General features: G+C 45.2%; 1 protein-coding gene and 1 pseudogene across 1 annotated transcript in view; both read left to right on the top strand.

Moving 5' to 3' along the window:
- Itga9 (integrin subunit alpha 9) overlaps nt 1-22,361 on the top strand; it is a 321,363-nt gene extending 299,002 nt beyond the window's left edge. The window contains exons 27-28 of the mRNA XM_005317430.4: nt 3,250-3,369; nt 18,330-22,361. Of these exons, the coding sequence (XP_005317487.2) occupies nt 3,250-3,369; nt 18,330-18,428 (219 nt within the window). The 3' untranslated portion in view covers nt 18,429-22,361. The remainder of the gene's footprint in view (nt 1-3,249; nt 3,370-18,329) is intronic.
- On the top strand, nt 21,545-24,668 carry LOC101971162 (CCR4-NOT transcription complex subunit 7-like; annotated as a pseudogene).
- The last annotated feature ends 604 nt before the right edge of the window (nt 24,669-25,272 follow it).

Raw genomic sequence — 25,272 nt, 5'->3', positions numbered from 1 at the left:
TGTCCCTGAGCCATCTGGGTTAACATGGTGAATTGCTTTACAATTCACCCCCTCCCCCGCCCAAGCAGCAACCTGGCCCAGCCCTGCACTGTTGATGGGAAGGCTTATCGGGCTTATGTTCACCACCAGGCTCCAGGCACTCTAGTAGAACTATGGTATTTTCCCCTCCAGACCCCCGTTTCACAAGGAAAGAAAGTAGTGTCCCAGTTGCCCTCGGTCACACCAGGACAGGGTCCAGGCGGGCCCTCCTCCCTCCACATCTTCTCACTTGGTTGTAGTGCTTCCAGACTCATCTGGACAAGGCAGGATGAGGGATCCTGAGCGTGGGAGAGGCGATTTGATCCACAGCAAGAACCCAATGACAGGAACCTTTAAAGACAGGAATTGCTTATCTGAACCCCACAGTAAATTGTAGGTTTTCTCTAGGTAGACTTCAATAATTTTTAAGAATTAAATATGGGCTGGGGATGTGGCTCAAGCGGTAGCGCGCTCGCCTGCCTTGCTCGCGGCCCGGGTTCGATCCTCAGCACCACATACCAACAAAGATGTTGTGTCTGCCGAGAACTAAAAAATAAATATTAAAAAATTCTCTCTCTCTCTCTCTCTCTCTCTCTCTCTCTCTCTCTCTCTCTCTCTCTCTCTCTCTCTCTCTCTCACTCTCTCTTTAAAAAAATAAAAATAAAAAAAAAAATAGAGCAAGGCATGCATAACCTCAAAAGCAATGATAATGATGCTAACAGGAGCACATCTCACTCGTCAGCATGGTCTCTGTGCCAAGTGCTGTTGGGGCCTGTACACATCATTCCTTTTAATCCACTGGGGAGGTGCTATTGTGTTCCTGTTGCACAGTTGAGAGAACTGAAGCTCAGGGAGATTAAGTTCTTCACCCAAGATCACCCAGCTAGTAAGTTCTATAAAGAGTCCCCATGTCTGTTCTCAGAAGGGCCTGCTATGTTTTATAGGCAGTTTTCTCTCATTTTTCTCCATGAAGCAAGGTGTGGTTTATGCTCTGCCTCATTTTCCTTTAGATAATATTCTGGATTCAGGATCTACAGGTGAAACTGGCAGCCTATCTATCTTATGGATGACTGCCCCCATTAATCCTCAGCACATACAAACTCCCTGCTACCCCAGCTGTAGGAAGGGAAGCAAAGAGGGAGATGAAGATATCTGTATTTTCTTGCCTTGCCACCAGGGAAGAACCAGTAAATAATCCATTTAATTGACAAAAAGGGCCACCATCACCCAGGTACTATGGTGTTGGTTACAATTTCAGATTTAAGGGTTTTATGTTGGCAAGACCTGGGTTCAAATTCTGTCTCTGTACTTAAGCTACATAGCCTACAGCCATGTCGTCCCCCCCCCATGTCCATGTCCCTCTCTATAAAATAGATGTTGAAGACCTCATGGGGGGGCCAGGCATGGTGGCACATGCCTGTAATCTCAGCAGCTCAGGAGAATGAGGCCAGAGTATTGTGAGTTCAAAACCAGCCTGAGCAAAAGCAAGGCGCTAAGCAACTCAGTGAGACCCTATCTCTAAATAAAATACAAATAGGGCTGGGGATGTGGCTCAGTGGTCAAGTGTCCCTGAATTCAATCCCTGATACAAAACAACAACAACAACAACAAAAAAAAAACCATCATGGGGTGATTATGTGAATTAGACAAGAGATCCCAAGAGAAGCACAGAGCCTGGCACAGAGGAACATTTGGCAAATGCTAGAAAAAGTGGAAGTCAAACCCTAAAAAGGTAAAATGAGCAGTCCTGGGCAGCAGGAGCAGGGCAATATCACTGCTTGGACTTGAGCGTAGGACCGGACCGCCAGTCTCCTGAGAGCAGTGGAGCCTCCTGGCAGAGGCGGAAGGTCAGTTGGCCTTGAAGATCAAGCAAGGCTGAGAGGGGATGGGAGCTCCAAGGACAGCCACTCCTTGGACAGAGGCCTGCGGTCAGGCCAGCCAGTTCGGAGCCAAGAGAGATGACTGCCCAGGCCTAGGATTTTCGTCTCCTCAGCAGTGAGGAGCTTGAACGAGAACCTGTGCTAGGGAGAGCTGGGAAGGATTATTTAGCAGCAGAGGGCACAATAGATGCTTTGAATTCTGCAAACCACACTCCTCTGTGGCCAGTGGAGCTAAAACAAGCTGAAGGATGCTGTCAGAGGTGAGTTGATGTATGCTTAGCAATTGGTTCTCTGGCAGGAGGGTAGGGAAACCCTGATTTGTTTGCCAATTTCCATGGTGTAAATATTCCCGATATGGAATAGGGAAGAGACACACACTTGGCTCTCATGAGTTGATGTGAGCCACTGAATTTCCATAAAAGTTGGAAATACTTGCCTCATTGAGACATGTGCTCCACTGGTATATGGCTCACACTAGAAACCACAGACAGCACGGCTTCCTGAGTGAGTTCCTTCCGTTTGTTAGGCACAAACATGAGACACAAGACAGAATGCGTTCAGACCCTGGAAGGATCCAAAATCTATTGGGTAAACTGGCATGAGTCAGATAATTCCACTAAACTACACGTTGAGTTCAATGCCCCAAAAGAAGTATTATCTTGCATGGAGTGCACCCTATGTTCTTTGTTTCAAAACCAAAATGCAGGTCTGGGCGTGTGGCTCAAGTGGTAGCGCGCTCACCTGACATGCGTGCAGCCAGGGTTCAATCCTCAGTACCACATACAAACAAAGATGTTATGTCCGCCAAAAACTAAAAAATGAAAATATTAAAAATTCTCTCTCTCTCTCTCTCTCTCTCTCTCTCTCTCTCTCTCTCTCTCTCACACACACACACACACACACACACACACACACACACACACACACACACCCCTCTCTCTCTTTAAAAAAAAAAATGCAAGGTAGACTGTTGTCGTCTGTTCTCAATTGAGAATGTAATTTGTAGTTGGTGCGGTGATGCATGCCTGTAATCCCAGCAGCTCGGAAAGCTGAGGCAGGAGGATCACAAGTTCAAAGCTAGCCTCAGCAAAATAGAGGTACTAAGCAACTCAATGAGACCTTGTCTCTAAATGAAATGCAACAAATAGGGCTGGGGATGTGGTTCAGTGGTCAAGTGCCCCTGAGTTCAATCCCCAATATCAAAATAAAAAAAAAAAAGTAGCATGTGTTTTTAAGTTTTTCAGTACACTGGTATTCACTCCATGATACTTAAATCAAGGTGGTTGTCATTACAGTGCCTTCAAGACCTGGGACTTGTTTTTTATGTTTTCATTTTTGCTTTGCCTCCTAGGTGGTCTTTGAAGCCTTGCACAATCTGGAGCCCCGTGGCTACGTCGTGGGGTGGATCATTGCCATAAGTTTGCTGGTGGGGATCCTCATCTTCCTGCTGCTGGCTGTGCTGCTCTGGAAGGTGAGTCTGGAGATCACAGGTCTCCATGGAGTCGCCATCGGTAGACACCCAGCTCTCCTGCCTCTCCAGGGTGGGTGCTCCTTGGAAGAGGTTTCTTATAGGGAACTCCCTTTGTGGTGGAAGGTACAGGGGACGTCAGTGTCCTCTTCAGGCAGGGAATGGAATCTTGCTGCTCTTGAGGCCATGCATAACTGAGGATTTGGACCACTTTAGAGAGAGAACAAAGGTCTCAGTTTCTTCTCCTCTTTTTTTCTAAGAGAGTTACACCAGTCCTGATGTGGGATGTTGGGAACCCAACTCCAGAACAACCTTGGGAGGTACCATCTGGGAGAAGGGTGGTTTACCATTTGCTTGAAGAAAGAATAAAAAAGGAAACCACAGAGCTATTTATTTTTTCTTCCCACCTCCTCCTCCCCCATGGAATATGAGAAAGATTTCTGCCCAGAAGACTCAGTAACTGAGATGGCCACAGGTCTAGAGCTCTGTTCCCCCAACTCTGTGGTGGTCCATTTGGAGTTGAGCCAGGGTATAGAATCGCCCTGTCCCTGTCACCAGGGCACACCTACTCATCATTCATGTCAAGCATCATTCTCTCAAGTTGAAAGGGGTATCCTCACCCCAAGTCTAGGGTGATTTCTTTGCTTCACTCTCTGAGATCTGGAGTCTTTTTATGTCAGAGTCTCCATCTTTATCAACAATGGTATCAGAGTTGACATCTGATGAAGGTCTGTCCCCTCCATGGGGCAGTGAGGGGCCAGGTGAGTGGGGCCTGTCTGTCCTTACTTCCACTGTGTCCCCAGATCCAAAACAGCACCAGGGACCATCACTGGGAGTTCGTGACACCAAAGCCCCCATACTTCTCCAGTGTCTAACTCTCAGGTTATCCTAGATTATTATAGATGAGTACATTAAATTCAAATTATTAATTTCTTTGGGATTATGTACTGATCAAACATAATAACATATCATTAAGGGAAAAAATATAAAATACCTATATGTCCACATCCCAGAAATAACCACAGAGTATAGCACTGTCTCTCTTGACCTTTTCCTCTGCATATACAGACCTAAACCAGGGGTTCTCATAGGATCAACTTAGTTCTGAATAATGCTTTAGTTAGATTTTCCCAGCGTAATAAATATATTTCAGAAGCGTAACCAAAATGTCTAGAAATACAGGGAAAAACTAATGCATGTACTGTACTTATCTCCGATTAGCAATCAGACCATTGCTTTAAACTTAAGGTTACTTCATCTGAAAAGGTGTCTTGACGTGGAAGAAATTTTAAGCATATTACTTGAAAATGCATATCCCATGCTTTTTAGGCAACTCGGGTGCTATTTTGCAAGCTATTATCCCCTGAAGATAATAGTGTGACTGTCTTTCCATACCGTGAAGAGCCCACTTCCAGCCACATCTTAAAGCTACAGAGAGTCTGCTGTTTATTCAACTGGTCCCTTGGGGCTGGAATCTAGGTTGCTCCTGGTTGCACACTTCCTTTAAGAGTGAATAACTCTGGAGCCAAATATTTGCACAAATACTTTGTTATATCCTTAGAACGAAACCCTAGAAATGGAATGACTGTGCCTTTTATCTTATGTTGCCAATTGCCCTTTGGAAAGGTTCTACAGACTCCCTCCCACGAGCCGTGTGTCTGAAGCGTCCATTTTCCTGCCTCCTTGCCAACAGTGAATATTATTACCTTTTTGTTTTAATCCACTAATTGGTTGTTTATTTAATCTTCATTGCCACATGGATTCTGAATTCTCCCTTTTCTCAACTCCAACTCCTTCCCGCCGGGAGGGCCTCTGGTCTGCGGTAGAGAACAAAGCCTGCTCAGTGTTTGGAATCCACAGAGACAGGCTTCCAGCTGAACAGTGAGAGAGAGAGAGACAGAGAAGGAGACTTCCTTCTGTCTTTCTGTGGGTTCTTGAAATGAGAGGCAGTGCTTTTCTTCCCCATGGCTGAGCGTAGGGGACCAGAAAGGGACACAGAGCAGGGAACATCATGGCCATGTCCCACTTCTGTTTTGTGGAGTGCACGCCCCTTTCTCTCAGGGGTGTCCCATCTCCTGTGGGTGCTGTCCTGCCTGGTCCCACCTGCCATCTGCTTTGCTTTGCTCTTGTCACATTTGCTGAAGAAAGGGTAATTGCAAGAGATCTCGGTCATAGTGTGACCAGAACCTTGAGGTCCCTCAGCTGAGTGAAATCCAAAAAGGGAGGATCTGAGAAGCCAGACATCACCTACTGAGGCCGACTTGGAGAAAGAGCAGGGTCACTGCCATTGGAGGTCACCCTATGTGCCTTAACCCTGACAAGACCTTGCCACAGCTCAAGGGTGGAAGGAAAGCTTTGAGGAAGCTGTCGCATGAGGCCGCGTGGGTCAAATAGCTTTGCAAGTCATCAGAGAGCAGTGTTTCGTTTCAGTCCGTGCTCTTTGAACTCTGGCTCTGACCCAAACACTGGACAAGGCACTGGGGTGCATGGGTGACTATGTCCCTGCCCCGCCCTCGAACCCTCCCCAGGTAGACTAGTGAACACAATGGAGAGTGGCAAGTGCTGCTCTGGAAATAGAGGAGGTGCTGCAAGTCCCCACCTCGACAACAGGGAGCATGCGTGGATGAGAGCTGGGGCCTTGCGGTCCTAGGTCTGGTGACCACTTGAACTTGAAAGGTAGCAGCTATTCCTGTTTCTAGCTCAGACAGTAGACAGCCACCCTAGAGGACAGAGGTAGGACTGGAAGGCCTTTGGGAAGAGGACAAATGTGGTGTTGTGCTTTCCTATTGTGCGGCGACTGCAGGACACCAGGGCTTGATTTGCATCCAGTCACCACTACCCCTGTCCTGTAGAGGGAAGGCCAACAGAAGGACACTGCTGTCACCTCGCTGGCCTGGGCAGTCTTCACTTCTGTTTCCAGGGTTGAGCATTCTTACTTACCTCAGACATCACAGAGGCCATTTCTTCCAATTGCAAAAAAAAAAAAAAAAAAAAAAAGACCCTTTCAATTGCTCAAGCAAGAGAAAGAAAGAGGATTCTAAGGGTTCAGGGGCAGCCCTACAGATCCCAAGGAAATGTGTACATCCAAACCCATAGCCAGCTGCCTGCGTCCCTTGCTTGCTTCTCTCTGCCAGCTCCTCCCCTCTACTCTGCACACCGTATCATGCTTCCCCCAGAGCACACTGGCTCTCTCTGCATTCATTTCCCTACACACACTAGAAAATGATTACCTCCAGCCCTCCTGATTTACATCTCAGCAACTCCTAATCAGAGACACAAAAGGGTCAGCCGTGTCTGATTCCTGGGTCCACATGTTCAGGAGAGAGGATCTCTCTGGTCCAGGTTAAGTCACTGTCCACCTCTGCCAACTGTGGCTAGAGGTAGGAGTTGACAGAATCTGCCTGGGTCACCCAGCTTGGGTTGCCAATCTCCCACAAACCCAGACAGCTCAGGCTGGAGTCAGAGAAGAGTACAGGATAGCAGGGGTCTCTCTGGAAAGACTAAGACAGAGAAACTAAGACAGAGCCTCCAAAGGTGCTCACTCCAGCAGGACAGCATGGTCAGTGGTGGGGCCACTGCATTTATATCATCCAGTTAGTAATGCTGCATAACAACCTGCCCCCCAAATCGAGTGGCTTAAAACAATTATAATGTCATATCTCACAAGTGCATGGGCCAGGGATTCAGGAAGGGTGTGGCTAGGAGTCTTCACATGGCAATAAGTAGGGTCTCTTAGTGCATTTCCCTGTGGCTAAGATGGTCTTAAAGTCCAATACAGCTTACCTCATGTTCCTAGTAGCTTGGTGGGGTCCATGGAAGGCTGGGCACCACCAGGCCCTTTCTTCCTGTCCATGTCAACTCGGGGCCCTTCCAGGTGGTCCTCCCCCAGAGTATATGGTGGCTGACCTTCCAACAGAGCCCAGTCAAAGCTGCCCATTCTCCACGGGCCAGCCTGGAACAGGCTCAGCGTCATTCTGCCATACTCTCTTGGCCAAAGCAGTCACATGCCAGCCCAGTCAAGGGAAGGGACAGTGGCCCGCTTCTCAATGGGAGGAGTGACAGAGGCTTTGTGGTCATCTTTTATCTGTTACAAACATCATGTCCAGCAACAGGGACAACGTCTTCCTCTTTTAGAAGTCATGATTATAAAGGAAGATTCACCTAACTACCAGTTTTATTCTGTTTTTAAGTAGATGAGATGTCACCTGTCTTCTACAGTGTCAAAGGCAAAGATCATAATTGAACTCCTTTGGGGACAAGGTAGAAAGAGAGTGAGTCCTGGATCAGCATTCCTGTCAGAGTGGGCAGCCTGTTCAGGGACAGCTAAAGGTGGTAAGGGGCTGGACAGAGGGGGCTGTTTAGAAAAAAAAAAATTTCTTAAAGGGCTAAATATAATAACAAATTATTGATTGATGGGTACCAGGGATTGAACTCAGGGGCACTCCACCACTGAGCCCTATCCAAGCCCTATTTTAGAGACAGGGTCTCCCTGAGTTGCTTAGTGCCTCACTTTTGGGGAGGCTGGCTTTGAACTCACAGTCCTCCTGCCCCAGCCTCCAAAGCCACTGGGATTACAGGTGTGCACCGCTGTGCCCAGCTATCTAACAACTTTAGAAGAGGTCGACAAGGGAAAATGAAATGCAGTATTATTTTAAAGACCTGCATATTCCTAAAGCTTTAGCTACAGACCTCTCGTCAACACTGATTTCTATGTTTAAGAATGATGTATCATGTGCAGCGAGTAGAGATCCAACCCCACATAGACAGAGCAAGTGCCCTGAAACCTGCCCACTAATGGGGCTCAAGTCCAGCCCGGTATTTGACTCACATGGGTGGTCTCAGTGGTTCTGGCTTATTACCTTATTGTGTATCAAATTCCCTCCCTTCCTTTCAAAGGGAAGCCAACTGCCGCAGCCGACCTGGGAAGGCTTCACTGAGGGGATGTGAAGTTTGGTGGCCAGTGTTCAAGTCCTCCTCCCTTCATAGGGCACACCTCTTAAATTTCCTTTCAGAGTAGCTCATAACATTGCCACCTGTGGTTGCTTGCCACTGCCTTGACCTCATGGTCAAGCCACAAGTGGTTGTTCCAAAAGCGTGGCATAAAAAAAAAGTGAATCCTGATGCGGTAGTAATGCTAAGCAAAGCAGCCGGCCATGCTTCTGCGCTCAGAGTATGCACGGGCCTGCAGGGCTGCACACCTGATGCTCACAAGATGGCTGGTGCCTTCATTCAGCAGACAGTACTTGGCCCCTGCCAGGTGGCAGCCCCTGGGCAAGGGGACAGAGATGAATAGCAGAGCTTCATACAATCTTGAAAACCTCTGAGAGGCAGTTTAATGACTAGAGATGGTGACTGACCAGAGAGACCTGAGAGGCAAACAGGAATTGGCCTGGGACACCAGTTCCTGACCCGTCCTGCATGTACACATGTTTATCTACAACAGAAACCCCTGGGTAGGGTCAGCAAATGCTTTCTTCAGAGCTGAACTCCAGGCTAGCCCGGCCTCCCCCCTGGCCTCTGCAGCTCCCCCAGGACCTTCCAGAAGGCCTCTTGCTGGCATCTCAGGCACTCTCTCATGCTTGGCGTCCACTATCCCTGGCTTTCACACAAAATCCACACTGGGCCCCCAAGCTAACCAGAACCTTCTTCAAATACTGAAATGGATCCTCATCAGCCTTCCCAAAGCCGAGATGTTAGCAGACACTGGGAGCCATAATTTAAATTTTATGTGCAAAGATTACAGTAGCCTGCCAAACCACCATGCAGGAAGAAAACTTTGAAATATGAAACTCTTTTGCGGGAGAAAAATCCAGATGAATCCCCTCTCCTTTTCTCCAGCTCCTGACTGGGTTTGAAGATGCCTGCGCCCTGTGCCTCTTTCATAAAGGCCTGTTTATGAGGAGAAAGTTTAATGGCTCAAAAGTATCAGGAGAACTTTGTAATCTGCACCATTAAGAAATGCTTTCAGCTCATTACACCAGCCAGCCTCTGAGCTCTATGGCAATACAGCAAAGAGATGCTGGGGGACCCCTTTCCCCCTTTCTCCCCCACTCTGTCCCTCCATCTATTCTTCCTCCTATCCCCATTTGTGTGCAGTTTGCCCTCACTCAATGAAAGAGAAATCCTCCTCTATTGCTTTTAGCCAAAGACCCTCCATCTCTTTCCCTCTCTCCTGCGTCACCCTTTTGCAAACCAAGATGGCTTGCAACAGAGCCAATTGCCTTTGCTCTGCCAGTTCTGTGGCCATCTTCCCCACAGGCCTGGGCCTACTTCTTAAGTGGCGAACAGGCAGGCTGTGGAACATGTTCACGATGCTCACACGAGGCTGCCTCCAGCTCTCTATCCGCTGGAGCCCTTCCAAGTGCCTGCTGTGTATGGGGCTTTCTTTGGGCTCATGGTCTGTATTTGACAGCATTACTTCTGACCTCAAAAACAAAACAAAACCAAAAAAAATCCTTAGTGAGCTGCCTCTGTGGAATGGCCCAGAGAATGTGCAAGGCTTGATGACCCCTGCATGGGTCACCAAGGTTATCACCTTACCTCCAGACCAGCCTGTGAAAAGCTATCCTAGCTTTTTTCCCAGAGAGAAACCATACACGCACGCATGTACACACACACACACACACACACACACACACACACGTGTTCACGTGCATATATGCCCTAACACTGCCTCAATTAAAACCATGTGCCAAAGGCCTTCAGCGGGAGCTTGTTTATGTTTGGAAGTAAATATTGCTCTGATGTCGCATTGTCAACATCTCTAGACAGAGACATGCTGTGTAAATAGTCGAGTAACTGAAGAGACTGGTAAACACGAGGCCTTGAGTTAGTCCAAAGAAGGACTAAGCCAAGGTTCCTGAAACGGCTGCCCAGGAAGCGGAGGAGGGGTGTCCCCCAAGACACCAGATGTCCTGTAGTTGTTCATCCAGAGGAGACTGGGAAGGAAGAGGCTCATGCTCCAAGGCCAGCACCCCCAGAATCCCATCAGGCCACATCTCCTAGGTCCCCTGCCTCAGGCAGCAGCCACCCTTAGGGGCTATTCAGGGGGAACCTGCTGTTTCTCAAGGAGTTTTCTGGAAGGCTTTTGAATACAAGATTGTACCAGAAAATCGTGTAAGTCAGGACGTTTCAGGAAGCTGCTCTCTGGGCTGCAGGCCCCCATTAGGATCAGCTCACTGCTCCCTGGGCCTCCAGCCTAGCAAAGCTTGGTTTGAGGCTTCTCATCTAGGGTTTCTGTTTCTTCTGTTACAAACAGAATCGTCATAAACAGAGCCTCTTGCCCCTCAAGCAGCAGAACAAGCCCCAAAAGATTCCAAAAAAAAGTTCAGGAAAACATTGACTCCATTGGATTGGAGGCGAGTGTGGGATTGCTGTGGGTACAACTGCACCTCATTATTAATCATTTCCTGGCAGCCTTGGTGCAGGCTCAGTTGGCAGCAAGGGCAGATTTGCCCAGCACTTCTCCAAGTTTTCTCCCAAATACCCAAGAATACTAACAGAAGCCGCTGTGTGTGCTGAGAGGGGCCTGGGAGAGGGAAATGTACTTCAAGTCTTGATTTAACATCATTGTTAAGAATTGTACAATTCTTCCTGCTTTATAATACATAGATACTTTAATATAAAAGATGATAACTCATAAATAGGTACTGGAAATTGGCTATGAGAGCAGATCTGAAATATTGTCACCAAACACACAAAAAAAGGATTACCATGTGAGGTGATGGGTATATTAATTATCTTGATTGGACTCATTATTTCCTAATATATGCATGTAGCAAAATATCACATTTTATACTTTTTTTTTAAGAGAGAGGGAGAGAGAGAATTTTAATACTTATTTTTTAGTTTTCGGCGGACACTACATCTTTGTTTGTATGTGGTGCTGAGGATCGAACCCGGGCCGCATACATGCCAGGCGAGCGCGCTACCGCTTGAGCCACATCCCCAGCCCAACACATTTTACACTTTTAAAAACTATCAGTTGGGCCTCAGTAAAGCAGGTGGATGATTTTGTGGAAGACAAAGGTGTTCCTGATTCTCTACCTATTAGCAACAGTTTTTTCCCTCTTCATAAATATCTAATTTTTGTGTCTTCTTTTAATATTCCAGCTCTCAGAGCTTATCAGAGAACTCTCTTGATTATGATCCTTAGGAACTGTCTATAAGTTCCTAAGCCAGTTTGTAAACTTTTATGATGTGAAGATGGCTAAAGGAAAGGAAGGAGGTGACATTTCTAGTCACACATGCCTGACAGGTGAACTGATGTCCTTTCTCAAATGCTTGACTTTGGGGTGTACTGACTACTGGAATAGGTGGGGATGGCTGTGCAGTAGCTATGAGACACTATAGCAGGTCAAAGGGTCTTGTGAGCCTCCTCTGGCAGTAGATTAAGAGCTATGATATAAAACAAGTGTCTCTTAGGTGTAAGTACTTGTTAGATGATTAGATTCAGAGTTGGGTTTTTTTGTTTGTTTGTTTCTTTTTAGTACTGAGAATTGAACTCACGGGAGCATTATCACTGAGCTATATCCCCAGTCCTTTTTATTTTTTATTTTGAGACAGGGTCTCATGAAATTGCTAGGTTGCTGAGGCTGACCTTGAACTTGTGGTTTTCTTACCTCGGCATCCCTCCCAAGTCTCCAGGGTTACAGGCATGTGCCACCAAACCTGGCCGAAGTCATTTATCTTTATCATTTATCTCAAGGGATGACAAAAGCTTGCTAAGTTTAGTTTTCCACTGCCCCATTCTTAATTGACATTTTATTAGAAAATGTTAGCTGGGCAGATCTGTTCTTGATTTGTTGATTTGTGCTTATTAAGACCAGTTGAACACAATATTACACCTACAGGGGACTTAGAGGTCTCTTCAGTTCTTGCACATTACTTTAGGTGGCTTGTTCTCACAAGTTGTTCATTCTAACATTTTTACAAAAGGATTGATATTTTCCCCATTCCTGATGAAATCATAGGTCACTGTTACCTAAGAGTCTTAGACTTACATAGGACTCTGACACTTATATCTGATCAAGAGCTTCAGCTCTTTCAAAGCTTGTCTACTTTCCTCGTTGGTAAAGTTGAGATTAAAACACTATAATTCAAAAGCCTATAAAAGTTAATGACTATACCTGCATATGTTTTATGAATTCAAAAGCCTCATAATTACTTAAAATATCATTAAACTATGTTGTACTTGTTTTCTTGGAAAACTGAGATTTCAATTTTCTAAAAATCTTTGAGAAAAATCCATACTGGTCAAGTATTCTATACTTTGTCCCACTTTTTTTTTTGGGGGGGGGGCTACCAGGATTAGAGTCAGGATCTCACTGAGTTGCTTAGTGCCTCGTCGTGGCTGAAGCTGGCTTTGAACTCAACAGTCCTCCTGTCTTAGCCTCCCCAGCCGCTAAACCAGGTTCTTGTCCAACCTTTGTGTGAGTCCAGAGTATATAGTTATATGGCCTACAATCAGAAACTCTGAATTTTTTTTTTGGGGGGGTGGCAACAGAAAGAGCTGTCATCCTGTTTCAGGGATGGAAGAGGTCTGAAGATGCCCTTGACCTCTGGGGGCAGAAACAAAGATGCTAGGACTCAAGAAAACGACCTCTCCTATGGGGCAGAGAGGATTAGTTGGAGCTTGTATAGTTATCAGGACTCTGCGCTCCTTTGCCACATCTTTTTCCTACATCCCTTGTAATTTGGCCTTCATGGTACCAGGTAAGCCTGCGATGACCATGTTTGGGGAACCAATGCTCTCTGTCAATGGGCTCCATACCAAAGCCAGAACCAGTCTCTAAACCAAAGCACAAGAGTAACATACTCCTTTCCTGAAATAGAATTGGTTTTATCACATAAGAAACAATGTTAGTTTGACAGGCCACCACTAGACCAAATGGCACCTTTGGGCCAGGTAGTCAATAGCAACCTCTTCTTCAAGACTCTTTATTTCCATCTGTCAAAAAAAAATCAGTACATATACTGATTTTGTTAGAATAAGACACTCTACTGCCATCTGTTGGGAAACAGTTGTAACAAACGTATACATCCGTAAGGTGAGTGGCACCCCACCCAGCCTACACAGTGCTCAGACTATACTGCCAGGTTGCACTCTCTACTCACAAGAGTGCACCCTATTTTGAGAAATGATCTTTCGGTTTCAAAGACAGATGTACATCAGCAGCAGAAACTTCCATCCAAGAGGTCACATGCAGGTTGTTTGGGAACAGGACTCTTGAGACCCTTCAGTGCTAGAGTGGAATATGAAAGTTGCAAGGATGGTGTGTGTGTGTGTGTGTGTGTGTGTGTGTGTGTGTGTGTGTGTGTGTGTGTGTTGTGTTGGTGCATTATGGTTATACATAAAAGTGAAATTCATTATGAAATGTTCATACACATAACATCGTTTGGTTAATTTCATTCCACTGTTCCTCCCTTTTCCCATCTACTCTATTGGCCTTCTGTTTTCATGAGATGAGATCCCTCTCTTTTTTGTTAATTCCTTATTTCTCTCTGGCTTCTGCATAAGAAAACATTCGAACCTTAGTGTTCTGAGTCAGGCTTATTTCACTTAGCGTGATATTCTCCAATTCCATTCATTTACTAGTGAATGATTTAATTTCATTCTTCCTCATGGTTGAGTAAAACTCCATTGTGAATATGCCATATTTCTTCCCTTTATCCATTCATCTGTTGACAGGCACCTAAGCTGATTTCACTACTTGGCTATCACGAATTGCACTGCTATATATACCAATGTGGTTATATCCCCAAAGTTTGCTGATTTTAGTTCTTTTGGATATATACCAAGGAGTGGGATAGCTGGATCATATGGTAGTTCCATTCCATATGAGGAGTCTCCATATTGCTTTCCAGAGTCGTTGTACTAATTTATAGTCTCCCCAACAATGTATGAGTGTACATTTCCCCCCACATCCTCATACAAGGCTTTTTTTCTGAGAGCACTGCCAGCTGGGGTGTTCAGGCCTAATGCCAGCGTCATTCCACTAAAGAAGAGAGCTTGCTTCTGTATGCGTATGAGAGATGACAGGGCCTTCACTGTGTTGGAAACAAAAATGACATCCATAAAAACATGAACATAAGCCTGGCATGCATGAGGTCCTGGTTCAATCCCCAGCACTTAAAAAAGAAAACAAATAAAAGAAAGGAAGAAGGATGGAAAGAAAAGCATGAGACATGAGAGCCACGTGAAAGCACTAATTAGACTAAGTAAGTGCTCTAAATCCTCACTTGGTGGTTCACATACTCCATAGCAGATCCCTTCACTTGCATGGCTAGAAGTGAGCCAATTTTTTCATTCCTAAAGATGAACAATTCTGGTTCTGCAGGACAAGGCACATTGATGCCCTTTCCTTCTAGAATACTCCAATTCATTCAGTGAGTCAACCAACAAATAACTGAGTTCTGTACCAGCTAACTTCTGCTGCACAGCCAGCCACCCTGAAGTCCAGTGGCCTGAAAGAAGCATCCATCTAGGTAACTCACAGTTCCAGGGTTGGCCATCTGGACCCAGCTCAACTGGGCAGCTCTTCAGTCTTTGCTGAACTCCCACGTGTGCTTGCAAACAGTTAGAGGCTGATTGGTCTGGGAGGGCCTCTGCTGAGGGCTCATCTTGCAACAGCTTGACCCCTCTGTTTGCAGGGAAGCAGGGAAAGGTTCTGAGAAAGTAACTGGAAGTATGCAAAGCCCCTTGGTGCTTCAGATACAGCAACACCTGCCTCACATCCAATTATCAAAGCAAGCCTTGGTGAAAAATCAAGGTTGGGCCCAAGTCAGGAGCCCCTTGGAAATAGCTGCAGATACATGGTCAAGGGCAGGGATGCCAGAGAATGAAGGATTGTGGGCATTTTTGCAACTTATCACTGGTACCAATGACAGCATGATCTAAGACCTACCCTCAAGGAATCCTAAGACAAATGCAGAAGCTAACATGGGAGCAGCCTCTGGCCATTTGGCTTAATTGATGCCACTGTAGGTATATGTTATTTCTCTACAATTAAAACTGAGTCAGCTGGGATTATTGAGACTTTACACTATCAGCAGCCAGAGGTATGAGCCTAAGTTTCATGAGTATATTCCTCTCATCAGAGGAGGTGCCCAATTAGACACATCTCCATCTCTAAAGAATAGTTCAAGGACTAGGGCTGTAACTCAGTGGCGGAGTGCTTGCCTGGCACATGTGAGGCACTGGGTTTGATCCTCAGCACCACATAAAAATAAAGGCATGCTGTCCATCGACAACTACAATTTTTTTTTTTTTAATTCCAGCAGGCGCTTCTTAGGGAGACCTTTTCCTCTACCCATTGAGTCTTGATCTTTATTTCTGGTTCCTTACCTGGTAACTTTTGCTAATGATCCAGAATATTCATGTCAAGCCCCCTTCCCTCATCCCCTGCAGAAGAGAGAAGGTGGTCGAGGTTTAAGGAGAGAAAAGTGTATGAGTGGGGACAACAGAAGGTAGGGTTCTGACGAATGTGCTCTTATGCTGGGAAGGAACCTCTAGGGCTGGAGACACCAGGAATTCAGTGTCTCTTTACAGAAATGACCTCATTCTTAAAGCTCAAGACATGGGACTCTGGCCAGATGTTTTAAGAAGGCTTCTGTCCCTGCTCCCCTGAGTCCTTCAAATTGTGCTGCCTTGGCAACTCTACTTAAAGAAAATGCTCGGGGTTCCTTTGGCAATGTGGGAAGTACCTGGCAGCCTCTTGATAGTTCTCATGTTTAGCTAGGCCAGTGACACCCCTTCTGAATGATGGGGAGGTGGGACAGCCAGGCAATTCCTAATCTCTTGCTTCTCTACTCTGGGGGAACTTGTGGCCATCAGGGTAACTACTGTGGTTTGGATATATGCTATGAGTGTGTTCCCCAAGAGTTCATATGTTGGAAGCCTGGTCCCCAGTATGACAAGGTTAAGAGGTATTTGGACCTTTAAGCAGTGGAACCTGCCGGGCGTGGTGGCACATGTCTGTAATCCCAGCAGCTCAGGAGGCTGTGGTAGGAGGATCATGAGTTCAAAGCCAGCCTCAGCAACTTAGCAAGGCCCTAAGCAACTCAGCAAGACCCTGTCTCTAAATAAAATATAAAAAGGGCTGAGGATGAATCTCAGTGGTTAAGCACCTCTGGGATCGATCCCTGATACCAAAAAAAAAAAAAAAAAAATGGTGGGTGGGAGGTGGAACCTAATGAGGTGATTGAGTCAGTGGGGGTGCTGCCCTTGAAAAAAACTGTTTTAGTTCCTGTGGGACGCTTGTTAGTTTCATCAGAAGGTTATTAGAATAAGCCTGACCCTTACTCATTCTCTGGCTTCCTATCTTGCGTAATCTCTCCCTCTTGCGTGGGCTCCCATTCACCGTGAGGCCCTTGCCAGAGACTGAACCAATGGTTCTACCCTCTTTTGGACTTTCAGCCTTCAAAACTATGGGCTAAATAAACCCCTTTTCTTTACCCAGGATCTAGTCTCAGGTATTTCATTATAGCAAGGAAAAACGGACCGATACAGTGACTATGGATGCTTCCTTGAATTCCTGGCTCATAAGGCAGAAGCTAGAGGACACGTGCACACACAACAAAGAGGCTAAGTGTGCCTGTGAGAACTGATTTTGCTGCATGATTTGTTGAGGGCAGGCTTTTTATTTGCACTCACTGTTGGCAGCAGATTGCAGAGATGGTTAGTCTCAAGGGTTTTCAAATATGACTATGGGAATTACAAACTAAATGATATTGTGGAGCCGAATGCTGTGGTGCAGCAGCTCTGCCAGAAGCAGGTCAAGTGTGTACCACTGTTTGATTTCCCTATTCAAGGGCATTGAAACAAGGCTTTGAATGCAACTCATTTATTTAGGAAGTGAGCTCAAAAAACACTTGCTGGAAGACGGGAGTGAGACAGGGACAGGAAGGAAGCAATAAAGGTGTTCTATGGAGCTGGCCACCACTGTGGGCAAGTGTCACTGGGAAAACGTGTAGAACATGTCCCTGAGGAGGTTTCTGCCAGCCCAGGTGAAAGGGAGGCTGGGGTATTTGTGTGCCCGCTATAGTGAGTCATGGTGAAGGGCAGATACAGGGAGGGATGTCTGACCTGAGAGACAGAGACCTCTTATGCTGGTTCACAAAGGACAAGAGATGCCAGATCTCTCTGGGCATGGGAGAAAAGGTGAGATCTGGTCTACAAAAAGTTGTTTAAATGCTTGGCCATTGTTCCTATGATGATCGTGTGAGGAAAAAACTGGAAACTGTCTTAGCATATGTGACAAGTCAGAAGACCATACGTGACGTCAGAGGAGGGGGCCGTTTTTCCCCCACAGCTAGAATCAGCTCTAGGGAGTCCACACTGATGACTCTGCTGCACAGACCCCACGAGCTCTACAGGCATGAGAGAAAGATCTAGATGACAGCAAGGCAGAATGCAGACCTGCAGATGCTTTCAAAAGCCTATCATATCAGAGCATTATTTGTCAAATTGTCCCACACGCGTGTAATAACTCTCAAGATATCGGTAAGTTCGTCAAAAATTGAATAAGCCGAGGAAATGTTAGGCCCCTGGGTTTCTTCCTCCCCCCCCCAGATCCTTTGCTCTTCTACTATAGATTGCAAATCTCTCGAAGAAAGGAAGCAATATTTCCCAAACTCATTTGACCATCAGACCTTTTCTTATTCCCAAGCTCCTGTGAGTAACTCTGAGTAACGAGTGTTCCCCGGCACCCAGTTTGGGAAACTGTATACCAGAAGCATGTTTCAAGGACCGAACAGGTTGCCACAAAACAGCCTGCAGAATGTCTGTGCATTTTGAAAAGTGGCTCCATATAATGCTTCACTTGCCAGTGTGTTTTCTCATCTGAGGAGTACTCAAGGCTTCCCGGGCCTAGGGGATCAGTCATAGGCCAGGATGTCTTGGAATCAAAAGAGTCAATCCTCCCACATTTACTAATCCGGCTCTTCCTCTCTCTGCCTTTCAGATGGGCTTCTTCCGCCGAAGGTACAAAGAAATAATTGAAGCTGAGAAGAACCGGAAAGAGAACGAAGACAGTTGGGACTGGGTCCAGAAAAACCAGTGACCTGCCACACCATTCGCATGACCCAATCACGGGCCTGTCATCCTTGATCTTTGTATCTTCCATATTTGGAAGAAAAAAAAAATCTTCTCCAGATTTTTCGGAGGCCCCACTGATGCTGTTCTCTTCCTCGTTGTGACAGAGCCCAGGTGTCAGGCCCAAGCAGCCACTTCAGCCAGGTCCCGTGACCGGGAGCCACCACCACCACTTCCTTCTGAAGATGAACTCTGAACTTTGGAAAGGAGCTACAGAGCCGAGCAATATTTATGGATGCAACATGCGTGGTCAACCCTCAGGGGAAAACTGTTACCTAAAAGTATTTTTATAAATATAAGCCTTTTATACTGATTATGTCTTTATATTTGTATCAATGTTTTATTATTTCTATTAAATAGTTATATGATTCACTCAAGCACTGATATCTGGCCTGAAATCTTGGAAATACATGTACCTGTATACAAAATTTAAAGGACAAAGATCTTATTGTACTTTGGAACTTGCTGTTAAAAAAAAGAAAAAGAAAAAGAAACCACTTGCAGATAAAATAAGCTGAAGAAACCTCATGAAACAAATCCACTGAATGAGCAGTACCGCATAGAAACTGTGGATGTGGCAAGACCCTCCCAAGACACTTCTCATCGTTATTGCCTGGAGTCAAGTTTTGGAGTCCTGTGCTAAAGAATTATAACTGCTTTTTCAACTGTACCTTTCAATGGAAGATTCTCAACAGGAATTTGGATGGAAAACCTGATTCCTAGCAGCAAGTCTACTCTGCATCACCTCTATGCAGCAGACATCTCCCCCTCTTTCTGCTTGAATTGATGGATGAAAGCCTGGAGCAATGCCAGCTGGTCATCTGGTAAACCTCAAGGTGGCATATTCTCCTGGACACCATGCATCAGTGTTCACGGCCGACCAGGACTCCGTCAGTGTCCCCCACACAAAGACATGATTCTGAAAGCTCTGAGGCATTGCCTTTCCATGGTTGCTTTGGTTCAGAGGACTCCATTTCCTGCTACTCTTGCTTTCCCAACTCATGCTGATTGCAGATTCCTTCTTAGAGATGACTTTCAACTGTTCTCTTAAAATTGTTTTTATTATTTCAAATGTTTTAGGTGGAATTCTCCAGAAGTAGACCCTAAAATCAGATTCATTTGCAAGTAACTTATTAAGGAAGTGTTCTGGGGGCAGGAGGGTGAATGCCAGTGAGGGAGGAGGGGAAGTAGGTCCAGGCAGGGAGGAAGCCAGGCAAAGGGGCTATGTCAGGGCAAATGATGCCTCAGAGTTGTCCCAACTGGAGATAAGCCAGCTGGGCTTTGGTATTTCCACAGCCTACGGCTGGGGGTAGATGGCTCTCGCCTCCCCAGGAGAGCTACAGGTGCACCCCCAGCCCAGGAAAATAGAAATGGTGCAAAAGAAAGTATGCAGAGATCTGAGCAGAGTACCGATGTGCCCCTGGTCTCCCACATGCGGTAATGCTGAGTTATGGCCATCAGTATTCAAACTGTCTACTTGATGGTATTTGGTGTCAGATACACTGTGCTGCCCAGTTCTAAGTGTGGTGCAAATTTCTAAAAGGGCACTGAGATGCTGGATGGAGCATGCTCAGTACTGCACCTGGCCCCTGATGAATGCTCGGTAGCTACTAGAAGCTATGGTTGCTGTCCCTGCTGCTGGATAACCATCGAACAAGACAGAAATTGGGGCTAGGCAGAGAGTCTGACAAAGGGTCTCAATGACTTATTTGAGCCTGCTGAAGCCCCAGCTACATACAGATGGTCCAGAGGGTCCCCAGAGATTATCACAGATATGTCGGGTCCTCCCTTAATGGGTGTAGAGTGTGGATTCTGTTATGAGACTCCATTTGCAACTTTCCTTGGATGGACTCTCATTAATTTTACCATGTTTTCCTTTAGCAAATCATTTAAGATTCTTAGGTGGTAAACCCAGGACAGCTCCATTATCAGATTTGGCCAAATGCATTTATTGCCACTAACCTTTTCCTGAGAAAGGTTCAGACTCATCCATCACAGTGTAGAAGGGTGACTCACAAGGTCCATGGTTCTGCCAAGCCCCATTTGTGGACCCCTGTGGGCAGTCCTGGAGCTGGGATCCGCACACTTCTGCTTGATTCTGAAGAGTAGACCCACTTGAGTGGTTGCATACTCAGGAGGTCACTCAGACTCCATAAGGCAGTTTTTAGGAGAACTATACTTGATACCACCAGGAGCAAATACTGGAAGCCACCCAAGGACCCATCTGGGAAAGGATGGTACCTCTGCTTGTCAGATCCTGCTGAGTGGCTGGTGGGACTACAGAGACCGGGAGGTAGTCATTTAGCACATTGATGGAGAAAGAAGTGCTCTGGACAGTTCACTGCTCCATTCCAACCCCATAGCTCTCCTTAGTCTTGGGGTTGGGAAGCAGACAGGGCTGCCTAGTGTGTCTGCATTGCCTCTCCAAGGATTCTCTCCAAATCCCACCCTGTATCCCATTCCACCCTTCTTGCTTCTATGGATAGGCTTATTGTGGAATCTTCACATATTCTCTTGGGTACCATTATTCCAGTCTGCTTCAGGTTTTAATCAGCTATTGAAGGACTAACATGCTTTTTAAATATGAAAAAAAAACCTTAGGAGAAATTGAGTAAGATAATGCCCCTTTTCCAAGAATAGATTCCCCTATGCTCAGTTCATACAGTGATCCCTGGACCTGTCATCAAGAAGTATCCATGAAGTTCAGATGCAAGGAGACACTAGTAGGAAGGAGCAGGGTCCACTGGCTTTGTGGTTATGGACAGGCACATTCAGAATCACTGCCACTGAGATTTCCTTTGACAATGCTTCAGGAAACCTCTCTTGGCACCACTAGTGTTTTCAGAGATTTGGCAAACTTTTAGAAAGTCCTCTTCCACGGAGTCATGGGTAGTCTGCTGTTCTAGAAGCAAAGGCAAGGAGGTTGGCAAGCCGTGGCACTCCCAAAACACCTGGGGCTTGTCTTCCATGCACAATTAATTAAGGTGGACTTCCCATGACCCAGGTGCTGTGTGCCACCTGTTGAACCCCAGCATGGTGGGTTTTTAAAAGGCATTCATGACTTTTATTTTGGGGTGAGGCATTATGGCCAGGTAATGCAGTTATGCCTGATTACTTGTGAAATGTACACCTGGTAAACCAGTCCTGATTTCCTGGTTCCAGTTTCCCAGGATATATAGGTGCTACAAAGAATTCTCATTTGGGGAATGGGCTAAGGATATAGCTTAGTGGCAGAGCACTTGTCTAATATGCACTCGGCCTTAGGTTCAATCCCCAGCATAACAACAACATCAGAAATTGCCATTTGGGAGAAATGGCCCCTTTAGCAGACAGAAGGCAGGAAGTGAGCATTATTTCAGACGTGCCCCACAAATGCAGTTTTAACTGATGTTTTAGTTGGTCTTGTTTTGATCTATAGGGTAATAATATACACAGTTGAGAATATTTTCTGCAACAATAACTGAGAGGAGGAGACGGAGCCCATAGGGCCAAACTGAACCTTCTAGAATGTCTTCTGACTTTTCAGCACATGGGAGGGATAAGGAGCAAATTTCCCAACATGGTGCAATGCTTTATAGCACAATGATCTAGATTTCAGATTTTGTTAAGGTGTTTTGTTTTTAATTCTAATGTGCACGGTGTGATTGGCAGCATAAGTTAAAAAGCTTTCAGAGTGATTAATTGCATGGCAGTGCACCCACGCTCTCTCCACTTACAGAACTTTACTGAGGCATCCGTGTACATTTCTGTGGAGGAATTTGGGTGGGAAGGGTGTTCCTCTGTATGATGTCTCCTTTATTAAAGTCTACGCAGTCACTTCTAATTCACTTGCACTGTTTGGGAAATGTCAGGTTTACAAAAATACATGTTTGGAATAAACAAAAAAAATGGCTGCAAATGATTCAGGCGTTCAGTCTGCAATTTCTCTGCTAAGAAGAACTTTCTAAGGTGTAATAAAACAGGAGCATTCAAGAGCACTTCAATGTCCATCTAATTCCACATGAACAACCCTCTTGATGTGGCTAAAGTGTTCCTAATCCTTGCCCTAATCCTGCTGTGACCACCACCTTCTCTTTATCACCCTCCTCCCACCCAAGGGCTACACCTGGAATCTGGATCTGGAGATAAATATGCCCAAATTAAATGCACAGATTTCCTCGTTCTTCATAGACTTCTCCTATGTGTGTCCCCCAGTCACTAAGCATTTCTCCAGAAGCTCTTTGGTAGTAATCTTACACATTTATAGCTATTGCATCTTCTCCAGTTTTTTTTTAATCTCCACCTGCCTAGTTATAACTTGTTCTTAACACAAATATTGTTCATTTGTTTTTGTTTTTTCTTAGATGGCACCAACAAAATCCATCTGTTACATTAGTCTTTTTCAAGAATAGGCCTTTGGCTGTATGTACCAAAAAAATCTACTGGTTTTTGCTTTGTTTCATCACTAAATGGTTTTTATAGGAATTAAAATCTTTAACTGCCTTTATTTTTAAAATTCACACATACATCACAAAGAGGTATGAAAAGGTACACAGAGTTTAAGCATGGTTGTCTTTACGTAGGCAGGATTGTCAATGTTTTTGCTTTATGTTTTGTTTTTACTCATCTGAGTTTTAGTTTTTTATAGTAAGCATTTATTCTGTAGCAATGAAACAAGCAAATTATTTTTAAATAAAATTGCATCCAGGAGGATGTGCAAGAAGCTACGGTGTGGTGGAGCTCTGGCTCCCCTTTCCCAGTTGCTGGGCAAGCAGTGTCTGTGGGGCACCTACTCCACCAATACCTCCACTGCCACCCACTGCCACCCACTGCTGGATGCTGCTTCTATTTGAGGAAGAGAAAGAGGAGGAGGAGGAGTGCAAGTTCAGAGACACAAGTACACAAATGAAGAACAAAGTATTTTATCAAACAATTCAGCAATCAAATAGAACATTTTGCCATTTGGCATCTAGACTCCCCTGTGCCCTCAGTGTGCCAGCAGCAACTGTAGATCATGGTCAAGGGATCTGTGAAGTTTGGGATTGTACCCTAGATGAAGAAAATCTGCCAAGTTATCAAAAAATATAATTAAGTGGCTATGGGCACCGAGGTGCCAGGTGTGGTTGCAAGAGCCAGGAGGGGATACAGGACTAATGCTGACTATCGGTACCAGCTTTTGTGATGTAATGTAGACTTGTTCGAGATAATTCAGCTAGGACTGACATTACCCTCCAGGTACTTCAACCTGGCGGTTTAATTTTAAATTCAATTTGATGGCTCTGTAGAGCTACTAACAACATTCAGTATCCAGTTTAGGAAACATGAGAAGGAAGGAGTTGAGACTCAGTACTTTGCAGAACTTCTTATGAATGATTTCAGGAGTGGTCCTCTGCAAAGGGGTCCAGTGGTTATCATTTCATAAGTCATGACTGACTTGGGCAATTGAACAGAAATCCTGACCAACTCTAATTTGCACAAAGAAGAACTTGACTTCTTTGAGATCCTTTGATTGTTTTTCTTATGTCACTTATGAGGTGAAGTAACTCATGAAGAGCTGCAAAAATCTTTTTCTTTTTTCTTTGGGGGGGGGAGGAATACTAGGGATTGAACCTAGGGGAGCTTAGCCACTTGGCCACATCCCCATTCCTTTTTATTTTGAGACAGGGTCTTGCTGAGATGCTTAGGGCCTCGCTAAGTTGCTGAGGCTGGCTTTGAACTCACGATCCTCCTACCTCAGCCCCCAGAGCCATTGGGGTTACAGGCATTCACTACTGTACCTCTTTTGCAAAAAAATCTTAAAAGTGGATTATAGCAAGTTGCTCAAAAGTTAGAGCTGGATAGGACCACAACATCAGACAGGATCCGATCCATTTCTTACAAGAATGGCTTTTTTCAAAAGGAGAGAAATGTTGTTTGAAAAACATTGATGATGCCAAATATCGTGGTCATTTGTACCGCCTTGGTTCTGGTTCATCCTATGTACAGAATGGCACAGGGAATGCATATGGAGAGGAAGCCAACAAGCAGTCAGAACCTAGAATAATCCATTTATTTATTTATTTATTTATTTTTATTTATTTTTTGAGCTACATGCATGCTTGTGTGTATCTTTTATCTCTGGTTGAATCCTTTGAACCATAGACAATATACCTTTCTCTCCCTTTTGAAGCCTATTTGATTTTTGCCTTTCAGTACCAAGTATGACATTCCCATCTCAAGTCTTATTTAAACAGAAGTATATTCAGGATAAAAATAAAATTATATCCAGGAGAGCTGGGGACATGGCTCAGTGGACATGGCTCAGTCTCATAGGAATGAGGCCCTGGATTCAATCCTCAAAAGAAGAAAGAAAATTACATCTAGGAGAATATGAATTGCTGAGCTAAAAGAGACCCCAAATTGTAGGTCTGGAAAGAAAGGAAACATGCTTCAGCAAAGAGCACGGGTGAGCCTGACCCTTCAGGACACTGATCTAGTGAACAGTTTCAAGCATTTTAAATCCGGGGGCTTCCGGGCTTAACAAACCTGCCTCCCTCTCTAATACTAATTAAACATGCTCCTCTATGTTGGCCCAGTTCATTTTTCCTAAACCAGGAAAGGGCCTCAACAAACTCAAAGGAATCAAAAGATACAAAATTAAAAAGAAGAGAAGTCATGCATTAGGGTTCTGCTTCCCGATCAGTCGGAATTTTAACCACCAGGTTACCTCTCACCCTTAAAGTCCTTCTGTTCATCAGGTTAACTGCGTTTAGTAATAGAATTCACACAACTGCTTACTGAGAGCTGAGTCTACACTAGCAAACCAAAAGGTGGCCCTCCATCAGCAAGATTAT

This window comes from Ictidomys tridecemlineatus, chromosome 2 (genome assembly GCF_052094955.1).
Source record: "Ictidomys tridecemlineatus isolate mIctTri1 chromosome 2, mIctTri1.hap1, whole genome shotgun sequence".
Classification (NCBI taxonomy): domain Eukaryota; kingdom Metazoa; phylum Chordata; class Mammalia; order Rodentia; family Sciuridae; genus Ictidomys; species Ictidomys tridecemlineatus.
Note: the sequence above shows the minus strand (reverse complement) of the source record. Positions and strands in the feature narration are given on the sequence as shown.